A 13,200-nucleotide genomic window follows, 5' to 3' on the forward strand; every position below is an offset into this window, starting at 1 on the left:
AAGTATTTTCCTAAGCTTTTTATGTATGATCTTATTATACGCATTTGGAAAATATATAATAAGATTGTTTGGCAGATACCTGAGCAATTCAAAATTTGAATTATTGAAGAAGCAACCAGAAGAATTTTTTAAAGAGAACAAGAGAGCTTATGCTCACATAACAGATCTGACAATTTGGAGATCATTTATGTGTCAGACTTTGGCTTTTGGATGTAAGTAGATAATACACATCCTAACTCAGGAAATGACTGTAAGTATTTATGTCACTTGGTTGCATATTGTTAAAGGTATTGAAAGACCGCTCAAGTTATATAGTGACATAATTCAGTCGTATAGTTGTTGAACAACAAATTTCTAAAAATTCATTACCTTATAGATTATTATTGTTGAATGATAGAACAAGTAGAGACAAACTTTATGCTAGCTGATCCGCTAATTAAAGACATGACACATACGGTCTTTCATATGGTTGTTGTCATTAAGGATGTCTTGGATTAGTGGGAGTCTCTTTTACTTTATGTTATATACTTTTGTTTTGGTATTGATATAGACTTTATGTTATGATTTTCTGCAGAAATAAAGTTCATGAGGTTATGTTTGTTATAACCATTTCTGTATCATTTTGTACAAATATTGAATTTGCAAACTTCGGTTTGATCTCACTAAAGTTTTCAGTTGGACCAGTTGGAAATAGACATGATTTAGAGATCACATTGCATGAAATTTCCATGCCACTCATCCATATCGATCTATGTCATCAAGTGCATTGGTATGGTGGTCGTCGGGGTTCCGTCACGTTATACGTCAGTGATGACAGCCGCGGTGGTCCCATTATTAACGTATGAGGTGGACCAGATTGTAAAGTTGAAATCTAAAGATAAATAGCATTCAGTTGCGCGCCTAAAGAATTCTGATATAATTATTAAGATATGTAGCCCAAGTGGGAGATTGTTGGAATATTTTATTATTTATTATATTCCAATATCATTATGTGGGCAAATATCATAATAATAATTATATTAGCTATTTATCAATTGTGAGCCTTAATTGATTAGTGATCAAATTAAGTAATAAGACTATTAGATTTTTAATTGGATAATTAATTAAATATTTAATTAATGGATATGGACTCAATATGGGTGGATGTTCGGATGGCCCATTAACGGAATAATGGGAAACCCTAATGGTCGTCCAAGGCTATGGTCCCCAATATACCGTACACAGCAAACTCTCTCTTCTCCCCATCTGAAGAGAACTTGAGGCATAAAGGTACCAGTTGAGGAAGAACCAAATCAGCCGCCGCTAACCGTGTTGATGTTGATGTTTGTTTCAGATCACCTCATCTCTTTATCGTTGTTGTCAAGAGGACTACCATCAAACTTTATCCAGGTATTCCTAATACCTAATTCTTAATATTCTTGATAAATCAAACATGTCGTAGATCCGATCATAATCATGTTCAATGTTTTGTTTGCTTCCACTATTGATTCATAATTGTTGAACATGTTTTATGAAATTTGTTTTTATCTAAGACCTAAATTTCTAACAGGATCTACATGAAGGCTATATGGGGATAAAGCTCCACATGCCTTTTCCTTTTTTATTTTTTATTTTTTTTATAATAGTAATAACACAAATGTGAAGAAATTATTGAGGATGACTGAGTTTTATCCAAATGATTTTATAGAAGTGTCGGAAGTGGTGTTACGCCGTCAACTTAAGAATTATGTTACAAATGTTCGATCTGACCCAAAATTTGCTAAGTTGAAAGGGCTTTCAGATCTTTGTGCAAAACTTGTGGAAGCAAATAAGTGCAACACATTTGCTATGGTTTATAAACTTTTGAAGTTGGCTTTGCTATTTCCGGTAGCAACTGCAAGTGTTGAACGTGTTTTTCCAGCTATGAAAGTTATGAACCGAAGAGTAACCTATGTAACAAAATGGGTGATCAGTGGCTAAATGACCGTATTGTAACTTATATAGAAAGATATATATGATCTTTTAACAACTAGCAATGATGTTATTTTAGCTAATTTTCTGCAAATAGATAGGAGACGATTTTTATTGTATTGTACTGTATCAAACAATGTTATTTCATATTTTTAATATAGTTTGCATTATTGTTTCTTTGAAATTTTAGCCCCACATATAACAAAAGTCTGGATCCGCCCCTCTTCGTATATAGTTATAAATTTTATATATTGTTCCTTGTTGCAGTGGGATAATTCCTATTGCATGAGAAAAAGTCAACAAAAAATAATGTGATCTCTTTATATATAGTATACATATTCATAATATTTTTTTGAAAGATTCATAATCATGTCAATATCTAGATTAGCCGAGTCTATAAATAAATATACTAGTATTATTTAATTTATATACATTTTCAATATAAATAAGTTTAATATGTCTTAATTTAGTGTCAGATAATTAAAAATGTTTGATTTTAGTTATAATCACATTTGAAATTCAATAAATTTTCCTTACAAATTAATTTTTTTGACAGGCCTTACAAATTAATTAAGTTCACGTGTTTTGTGCATGCATGTAAACTTCTCCTTTTGGTATGTCCACGCATGCATAGCAGAAAAAGTAATAGCTCTGTACGTTTGTATCAGTGCTAGGAAGTTTACCATGCAAATTCTAGGATATTTAAGATCATTTAAATATTTGTCAAAAAAAGAAAGCTCATTTGAATAATCAAGGGCGGTCTTATATATACTGGAAGATTTGCAGGCCAGTAACTGGCCGCCAGTTAGGAGGATTCGCATGGCAGTAGTGATAAAACACGCATACAGCAGATATATTTTGAGTTTTATATGATAATTTTTAAGTTTACTCAGTTCCTTATTCAAATTTTACAATGAGAATGTTCTAGAACACACAGAAATTTCAACATCAGAAGAGTATGATGTTGGATTAATTATTTAATTGTCCCTGCCCTCAGCCGTTTAGCTATTTAAACGTCATCCCATCAGACGGTTAAACGTTGTTGGAACATTCTGGTGCTAAACGGAATGAGGGTAGTCATCCCTCTAGAGCTATCGTTATCGTTCATCCTTCTGACAACTATCTATTGTTCATGAATCCTAAATTTTAAAGGTACACAATCTCATATTCCTTCTTTGTTGTCTTGATATGCTATATTTTGTATCTAATCATCCATGGCTAAATCCTGAAAACCTTTATCATATGATAGGCTGAAGAAGAATGTTAGAGTATGTTTGGGAGTTTAGAGAGGAGGAGAGGTGATGAAAGGATTTTGGAGGGAGGGGAGAAGAAAATAGTGAGGTATCTTATACCTTATCTGAGAGAGCATTTTTTAAGAAAATGAAAAGTAAAAGTGAATTCTTATAATTTTGTATATGTTAGATAAACTCTTAAACGCAGCAGGCACCAAGAGGAGTTGATTCGATTGCAGCCTTGATTACAGCTGGTAATCTGGTGCCGACGACCTCTATTGGTTGGTAGCGACCTCTGGTGCCTATGATGTTGTGTTCTCTTCTCATCTTAATCGTATCAGAATTGACATCTGTGTTTGGGACTCTCAAGTTACGTTTGTCTTGACAAAGGTTGTTAGTGACCCATGTCTTTATTCGGTTGATGTTGGCGAAACTTTGGGTTTACATAATGCACTTCAGTGGCTGAGTGACATGCAAACTTGATAATGTCGATTTTGAAACTGATTCAAAGACCACTGTTGATGCTTTTCATGCTACTCGGAACGAGCTTTCTGAATTTGGTTGTATCATGTCTTCCTGTCAATCCTTATTCAATGCTTTTTTTTACCAACTCTAGGGTGGAGTTTGCTAAGCGACAAGCCAACGAGGTTGCTCATCATGTGCTCGCAGAGGAAGCCCCATAATTAGCTAGTCCCGTAGTTTATTTTAGGCTAAAATGCACTTTTCCCCCTTAAGTTTTAAAAACTTGCAATTTTGGCCCCCTATGAACAAAAACTACAATTTTGGCCCCTTAAGATTTAGCCTCTTTGCAACTTTGATCCTTTTTACCAATTTTGACTAGTCAATGCCTATGTGGCACGCCACGTGTGTAATTATTGATTTAAAAAAAATTCCACATAATCGTTTTATGAAATAAAAAAAATCAGAAGGAAAAAAATAAAAAAAAACCCAAATCCTAATTCATTTCTTCATCTTTATTTCTTCATAACAATTCCAATCCAACCTAGAAAAAAATTAGGGATTTTATTTAAGTGAACCTGCAAATTTCAATTCCAATTCACATCTTCATCATCATCATCATCTTTTACATGCCAACTCAAATCCTCTTCTTCCCTGGAAATTCTCCTACCAAGCCTGACCCTAACATCTTCAGCTTTCTTCAACCTATAAACCCAAAACTTCTCTTCAGAAATTATGTAACCTCGAATATAAATTACTCCATCAGTTGAAAAAGAACAAATCATGATTCTTAAAACTACATCTCACTCAAAGCTCTCATCATTTCGTGCATTCATCAAAGCCTCAGCTTCTGTCTCAGTCCCTGAAACTAACTGCCAAAGCACACCTAGAAGAGAATTCTTGAAGGGTATTGCTCTTTCACTGCCACTTATTGCTCTCACAAAGCCATCACAGTCACAAGCTACAGAAGTTTCAGTTGGCTCTTTCCTCCCTCATTCATCATCAGTGGAATGAGTGAAGGAAGGAATGGACAAGGTTCAATGTTGATTCTCAATCTCTGAGAGAGGCGAGGGAGTGTGTTCGACGGAAACCGAAGGATTGATAATGTGGGGTTTGTATTCTGCAAAAAATCGGCGACTTCATATTCTGCGAAGAGAGATTCGAAACCGCCTAGTTTGCCCCATTATGCTCGGTGGATGTTGATGAGGCATTAGGTCTTTGTCAAACATGACACTGTGTGGTTGAGTTAGGATTTCATAGTATCGATTTTTCTATGGATTTGAAGATTGTCGTTGATGCTTTCAATGGTAACAATAGTAATAACGACTTTGTCTGCATCATACGTCATTATAGGCAGTTGTTTAACACTCTTTTTACAAACTCTTAGGTAAGGTTCAGCTAGACAAGCAAATGTGATCACTCATGAACTAGCACAGTTAAAAGCTAGCTCCCAATTATTTATTGATGTACCACCTTCTATTAACAACTTATTAGCTAATGAAATGAGTTGATTTTTTCCCTTCAAAATGTACTTCATGTTTGAAATCATGTTTTTTGCATAGTTAAATGTATTATATAATTAAAATATGATATTCTATATGATCAGATTAATTAACTTGAAGTTTAATTTCATTAGTCTATTAATTTATTTGTCTATTATTTATAAGAGTTTGTTATTTTTTAATATATGTCAAATTATTTATTTTAATACATTTATATGCAATAGATCTTTCCCTCAAAATAAAAATATGCAATAGATCTTTAAATATATATATGTTCATAAGTCATACATATTGTTCCCCTAAAAAAAGTCATACCATACTATTAAAAGGTAAGTTCTCAATTCCCCTCAGCTACCAAAATATCACATGCTAGCATATATATTTTGTGGGCCTTTGAGAATAATATATGGGGCGTATCGAGAAATTGTTCTTTTAAAAAGTTCATACTACAACAATAAATAAAAGTCTAAAAACTTAGTTTAGGCCTCTGTATTTTTGCTAATAGCTATATCAGACCCTCATTTTTGCGCGAAAGTCTTCCAATTTATTGGAATAGATCTTCTTATGGCACAAATTTTGTAACACCCTATTTCTAATAAGCGGTAAAACGCGCGAATATACAAACATATTCTAGAAATAGATGCTACGTCTTCGAATAAACCACAATACATACATGCATAAAGATCATGTCACATCACATAGCAGCGGAACATATACATATAATCCATAAACAACTCCCAATCTCAATATAATAAAAAATATATCCTCCATATCTCAAATACAACAATATCTCAACTCCAAAATACATAGTCAATAAAGCAACATGCAAGAACTATCCTAGATAAGAGCCCTAATCTAGACACTTGCAAATAAAGAGGAACTCCACTCCTCGGCATCATCAAGCAAACAAACTAAGCATCCTGCACTCCATCTACCCGTCCATACGGAAAGGTAGGTGGTAAACCACTGAGGGTTAGCATTACATCATCATAATCCATATAAGATTAATAAGAACTTTGGAAATGAAAGATATAATCAAGGATAAAGAATGACATTTCATATATAGTTCCTCAATATTCACAACATATAAGCAATCCATGATCATTCAATATCATTATATCAAGTTCATATCCACAAGTGTATCATACGCATATCACAACCTCACCTTGTCAATCAACAATTAACAATTCAATCCACAAGTACAATTAGCAATAATCAACCATCAAACACATCTTAATGCAATTCAATCCACCAACAGTTTATGCAATGTCTCTAGACTCATCTAGATGCATGTGGTACCAAAACACCTCAAGGTCGTCACCTTCGATGCAACAAAAACATCGTAATCACCTCTATTGGATATAAAATCCGCCACCATCAGTCATGTATGCATGAACATATGACTCAACTACAAATGCATATGTTCACACAAACAATAATCACCTCACCATCACCAATACTTGTATATATGCAATCATTAACAATTCACCACCACATATCATATATACAATCACCAACAATATCCAAAAATTCCACAACATGTAGTTGTCACATAAATACACCACCAATCATCTTCACATAACATATAATAACTCTCCATAAAGGATTCACCATCAATTAATTCTCAAAAGTCATTCCTAGCTAAGTTCGTCTCTCAAAATCACAACATTAAGTTAATTGAACATTTGGGTCAAAACCAAGTAAACAATCTCAATTGCCTATGCCATGTATTCTCACAAGTCACATATGCGTGTAATAGAGATTACATAAGCAATTCATCGGCCAAACACGACAAATTCAATAAAAACTCAAAGTTCGTCTCACTTGATCATTTTTCACAAAAACTCCCATGTTCAAGCAAAACAAGTTAAGACTTGGTGGAACCAATCACAACTACTTTTTAAAATCATATGAACAAGAGCCTAGGCCAATTACAAGCAATCAAGCCTTAGTTCAAAAATTAGCCTATGTTCGTTTGAGAAAATCCCAAGTTCACGTATTCCACAATTCCACCCAAAAGTCAAGTTAAACATGATTAAGACATTGCACCGACTCTACAAGCCTTGCCTAAGCCTATATGACTTGTAGACTAAGCTTGCAATCCCTTATACTCACAAAAGGTCACTTTTCAACATTTTTCCAAAAACCGAAACGACACAAATCCAAGTTTCAAACCATTTGAAAATTCGAACATTCAATAAAGCCAAGTATGTTCCAGTTGAAAAGTAAGTGAAAACAGTACAAGAACACCTTCAAACGGTCGCTACGGACCCCTACACGACTGCCCCCAACCCCCCGAACACGGAACAACGGGCACGTTGCCCTGTGCAGGGCGCCTGGCGCCAGGAGTGCAGCGCTGGGCGCTGGCTCTCTGAGTGTGGGCGCCTAGTGCCCTAGCTCAGGCGCAGCGCTCCGTAACGTGCGTTTTCGCGCGTTTCGGCCGCGGGTTTATGCCGTTTTCGCCCCAAAATCGGATGTTTAAAACCCTTCAATGTCAAAAGTGATCCGAGGCATAACCCGAGGCTCCAACACATCAAACTCACACGTTTCGTAGCATTTGAATAAGTTATACGAACCTTTGAAAATTCATTTTCTCAAAACAACAAGTTTTCTTCTCTAATCAAAACCAATTTTCACAACAACCATTTTCAACAACAACCTAACAATTGTCATCACCAATTCATAATTAATGATACCCAATGTATCAATTCAACAACAATATGATTCAAATCATCAACAACAACAATTGAACATGAATCCATTCATAATTCAACAACCACAACTTCACAATTCATCATTTTCATACAAAAACATACTATGTTCATACATACCCATTTTGACATACAATTTCAACAACAACAACACAATTATCAATCAATTCATGTACATAATCATATCATTATAATTAAGCACAAAATTCTACAACAAAATCTCAATTAACAACTTAAGCAAGAATTAGGGATGAACTACAACTATTGATTATGTTTGAATTCTAACCCTCTTACCTTAATTCTCCACAATCACTAGCTAGTGCCTCACTTTAGCTCCAACCCTTGATTCTCTAGCCTCTTCTAGCTCTCTCTAGATCCTTCTCTTCAAAACCCTTTTTCTCCTCTTGTGTTTTTCTCTCTAACTCTCTCTCTAATTGTGAAATGAAATGTTTGTAAGACCCCAATTTCACTACCAACTAGTGTTTATATAATCTCTACTCAATTGGCTCAACTCACAATGTTTTAATGGGCCTAACCCATTTCTATTCTAACCCAAAATGTTACTACTCACTTAACGGTAAAATACAACACTAATGGTCACTTAACGGTAAACTAAATAATTACCCCACTCTCCAACACTTAGTAAAATAAAACCCTCACTAAGCACTAAAAATAACCTTCGGCAAAAATTACAAAATTACCCCCGCCCTCAAAATGACCAAAATACCCCCGAGTCCAAAATGACTAAAATACCCTTCTAACATCGAATTCTATGATTCCCGACCAAAAATACACACAGAGGCAGATAATCACATAAGAGCACATATAACAAACACAAATAAATAACTAAAATAAATCTAGCGAAAATCGGGCTGTTACAAATTTATCTAAACATATTTTGTGATCGGTTTATCTATAATCTATAACTAATATAAATAACTAATATAAAAAGACATGTCCCTTGAAATTACCAATTTGCCCTTAGAAGGGGCATTTTGGTAATTCAATTATTGGAGGGTGGTTTTTTTTTTTGAAAGGGTTGTCCTGTGAATTTTCACTTTTGCCCCTAACCAATTTTTTTAATTATTTTCTAATTTTTATATTTTTAATAAATTTTAATTATTTTTCAATTTTTATATTTTTAACTATTTTTCAATTTTTCTCCCAAATTCAATTGCTTTTACATTGCCGTTGTGGGAGATTAAGGTATCGTTTGACCCGACTTCTTTCAAACTTCTCTACATTTTTAAGGAGAAGTTAGGCCGCATACAATATCAATTAAGTACTTACTAAAAAAAGTACTTTTTTTGAACGCATAAAATTGAATTGAATGAGCTTTGACCAGAAGCTGTTGAATGTTACTTTAAAAAACTACTTCTTGACAACTTATTTCACAAGCACCTCTTTTCAACTCACGCTGGGAATCTTTTCTTTATTTTTTAATATTATATTTCAATATATTTTTTTCTTCAATTTAACTTTATTTTTTTTAACCGTTCCATTAATTTTTTAAGGAGGTTCCATTTAATTTTATTACCTTTTTTTCAAAGGAATTTTATTATCTTTTTATCACTTATATATTTAATTTCAATATCGTTAATCATCACAATCTCACAAATATTTTTATTCACGTTGTCATTTAATGATCCCAAATATTTTTATCTCCTTTCTTCAACCTCGCGAATATATACACACATTAACGTTTAGAGTAATATTTTATGTCCGTTTGTCTATTTTTTTGTTACGCTAATGCATATAACCAAGTTCCTACACAAGACGCTAAAGAGTTTAATGTGTTTCTTTCGTTCATTTTGTGTCATGTAAATATTGGTGTTAATCCCTTTTTGGTAACTCTATGACAGCAGCGCTTACTTTTATAATTTTAACTAATATGTAATTTATGATGTTTTACTGCTCTTGATAAAGCTTTCATAAATATTTTGATAAAGATTTATAATTTTTGTGCAATATTCATTAATTTGTTCATTTTTCCTTCGGAACAATTTTTTTACAAAATACGTTACTGAACCCCATGCCTTAGACCATGCATCACAAATATTTGGATTATGCGACCTTTATTCTCAAATTTACTAAGAATGGTAATATTCCGCAATTTGAACATCTCTCCTTTAAAACAAGTTTTTTAAAAGTGCGTATAATTCACATGAAAGGACTCGATACTAAATTGCAGTTAATATATGCCTTTGCTGTAGATCATGTGCAATGATTTATATACGTTGAAACTGAAAGGCAAAATGATATAAATCAAGTAGAGAGACATTCAACTATCCGTCTGATTCAGAAGTTTGTTCACCTGAAAGGACTGGATACTAAATTGCAGTTAATATCTACCTTTGTTGTAGATCATGTGAAAGGATTTATATACGTGGTACTAAATTGCAGTTAATATCTGCCTTTGCTAGGGGTGACAAAAATACCCATGCCCACGAGTACCCGTGGGTAAAATCCGTCACGGGCATGGAGCGGGTAGCTAAACGGGTATCCACGGTTATAATAAACGGGTATTTGACTACCCATTATTATATGGACACAGACACGGATTGGATTGTATCCATACTCACGGGTACCCATACCCGATAATAAATTAAGTAAATTACTAATATATCTTTATATATCATATCTTATTACTTAAAGTTGGTACCTTATTGAAGAAAATTTTACCGCCCACCTAAAAATCCTCAATAATAACCTATTTTTATTTTAAATTTTTTTAATTCATCTTATTAAGTTCACCGTTTCCACTTCATTCACATCATAAAACATATAGATTATATAAGAATCATGAATTATCTATGAATTATGTATGATTTATGAAATTTTGAGTGGATTATGTATGGATGTTTAAAAGTTGAAGTTTTTTGGTAATTAAAAGAAGTTATTATTTGTACTAAAAAATAAATAAATTCAAAACTCCATGGGTATCCATGGATACCCATGGATAGCTCAATACCCACGTGTACCCGTATAGTGGGTACCCACGAGGATACAGGGCGGGCATGGGTATCATATTTATCCAACGGGGCGGGGACGAGTATCATATTATCCGTACACATGGGCATCCATTGACATCCCTAGCCTTTGTTGTAGATCATGTGAAAAGATTTATATACGTTGAAGCTAAAACACAAAATGATATAAATTAGGTAGAGAGGTTTTCAACTATCTGTCTGATGCAGAAGTTTGTTCACCTGAAAGAACTGGATACTAAATTGCAGTTAATATCTGCCTTTGTTGTAGATCATGTGAAATAATTTATATATGTTGAAGCTGAAAGTCAAAATGATATAAATCAAGTAGCTTTGATAATAGGGTTTTCATTGGTTTATAGATAGATATCAATTATTACTGGAAAAGTGTTTCTACCGCTGACTAAAGATGTTTTCATTTGTTACTCTTGATCAAGCCATTTTGAAGATTTAATTTTGTAATCCGTAATGCAAGAGTACTCTAAATATTATATTATGGGTTTATAATTATCTGTCGTTTCGCAATTTATCCTTCCAATATAATGTTTCGTCAAATACGTTACTGAACCCCCGTGCGAAGCACGGGTTTGTAACTAGTTTCTATTAAAATTCCATCAGAAGCTATCTTTCAACCGACCTTTTTTCAGGGATGAGCAACCTAGCTAGGGGAATGAAGAGCAACTTCTATATTATTTTTTTCCACTTAAACTTTACAAACCCAACTCTACTCAACCAACTTCAAACCATCTTACAAATATCTCAATTGATAAAAAAAAAAAAAAATTACAAATATCTCTCATCCATCCTCCAAACCCTAACCGCTCCAGCTCCACCTAGCTCACTCCAAAAGGCGGTCGCAAACCCATCCGAGTCTAAGGAGACCGGTTCTACAAATGACAACTCGTTCATTTTATATGGCATCTCAGCAAAGAAATGTACGTCTACAGTTTTAATTGATAAATTCATTAGCAATTTGATTTCCAAACTTTTTGAAGTTGTACTTTATTTTGAATGAAATTGTATCTTCTGATAATTGAATTATATGTTGAGCTTTATTCAATAATCACACAACAGTCAATATATGATTACAATTGAACAAGTGTGCCATGATGTGATCCCGTTTTATTGAATTTGATTTAGATTTGGCCTTTTGGTGATGAGTTGTTTCACACATAAGTCATGACTCATGATCTCTTTAAAATCTTAATCGAGCGAACTTTTTTATTTTCTGTTTTTTATGATATCTTATAGTATTTAATTAGCCATATGATTGAACAAGACTCAATGGTCGTTGTTTCATTATTATCAAGTAACCTATGGCTTTTGATGAATTTAATTTTTCTCTGTATGTAAGGGAACCCATGCATCCGGTTCTTGCATGTTTATATCATATGATTTCATAGGTTTCATACTTTCATATATTTTACACAAAATACTTTTTCAATGCTAACATATGATGCTTGAAATGTGCCTCTGCCAATTTATTATGCACTTCTATTACAATGACATTTTTTGTATTTTCAAAACTATAGATATCCCGGACGGAGGAAAGTGTTGAGAGGGACAGAAAATGGCACCATAATTGGGAAAGTCACATTCATGGCTGACGGCGATATGAGTTGCATTCATGGCGGTCCATTTGCTCTGATCTTTCTCTATCTTTACCACCAATCAAATTAAGTCACAAATTCTATCTATAGGCTAGTATGAAAATGCATTATTCATTGTGTCACGTTTGCTTTTTAATTGAAATCTTTTTCTTATGCTTTTTATACATAAAATTTTTCATTCAACGTGATTGCAAGGTTGTGTTGTTTTTAGAGGTTTCTTGTGAGGTTTATCATGGGACATAGTCAACATTCTTTTCTTTGTGTTGTGTATGTTTAAACCGATAATTTCTTAAACTATTTAGTTTCCGCTAAAATTCGTTATAATTATATGATAAACTTTCCTAAATATCTATGAACATTTAATTTGTCTTTTGAACTAGGGACGATGGTCGAATTGAGCCCCTTTTAGCCTTTAACATATTGAATAATTTGATTATTGATAATTGTGCGGTGAAGGATGCAAAAATCTTGTGCATATCGAGTTAGGAGAAAATCTTGTGTGGACCAAGACCAAAAATTTTGGTTTGGTCACACACAAAAAGAGAATAGAGAAGAGAGAAGAGAGAGAACATGTAGAAGAGAGAAGAGAAGAGAGAGAAGGAGAAAAACTTGTGTGTGTGACCAAATCAAAATTCTTGGTCATGGTCCACACAAATGTTTCTCTCGAGTTAGACACTAGTGAGTTTAACTATTCGTAGTCATTGTTTTGACTTTTACAAACCCGAGATATCTGCTCCAAATCTTTCAGC

General features: G+C 33.5%; 1 protein-coding gene and 1 long non-coding RNA gene across 2 annotated transcripts; one reads left to right on the forward strand and one right to left on the reverse strand.

Annotated features, from left to right (window-relative positions):
• The first annotated feature begins 1,656 nt into the window (after positions 1–1,656).
• Positions 1,657–1,959, forward strand: LOC146932416 (uncharacterized). The gene has a single exon (XM_085707758.1). The coding sequence runs from the start codon at positions 1,657–1,659 to the stop codon at positions 1,957–1,959; it is 303 nt and encodes a 100-aa protein (XP_085563884.1).
• A 3,834-nt stretch (positions 1,960–5,793) lies between these two features.
• LOC146932417 (uncharacterized) lies at positions 5,794–8,282 on the reverse strand. The gene is made up of 2 exons (XR_015008392.1): positions 8,149–8,282; positions 5,794–6,074 (listed from the first exon to the last, which is right to left on the reverse strand). It is a non-coding gene; the product is annotated as an uncharacterized LOC146932417 (long non-coding RNA).
• Between the last annotated feature and the right edge of the window lie 4,918 nt (positions 8,283–13,200).

The sequence above is a fragment of the Medicago sativa genome, chromosome 4, assembly GCF_051527215.1.
Source record: "Medicago sativa cultivar Bolivia chromosome 4, Bolivia_mono, whole genome shotgun sequence".
NCBI classification, from domain to species: Eukaryota; Viridiplantae; Streptophyta; class Magnoliopsida; order Fabales; family Fabaceae; genus Medicago; species Medicago sativa.

What these genes read in the sequence shown, in the direction of transcription:
- LOC146932416 (XM_085707758.1), top strand. Translation starts at nt 1,657, where the DNA reads ATGACTGAGTTTTATCCAAATGATTTTATAGAAGTGTCGGAAGTGGTG.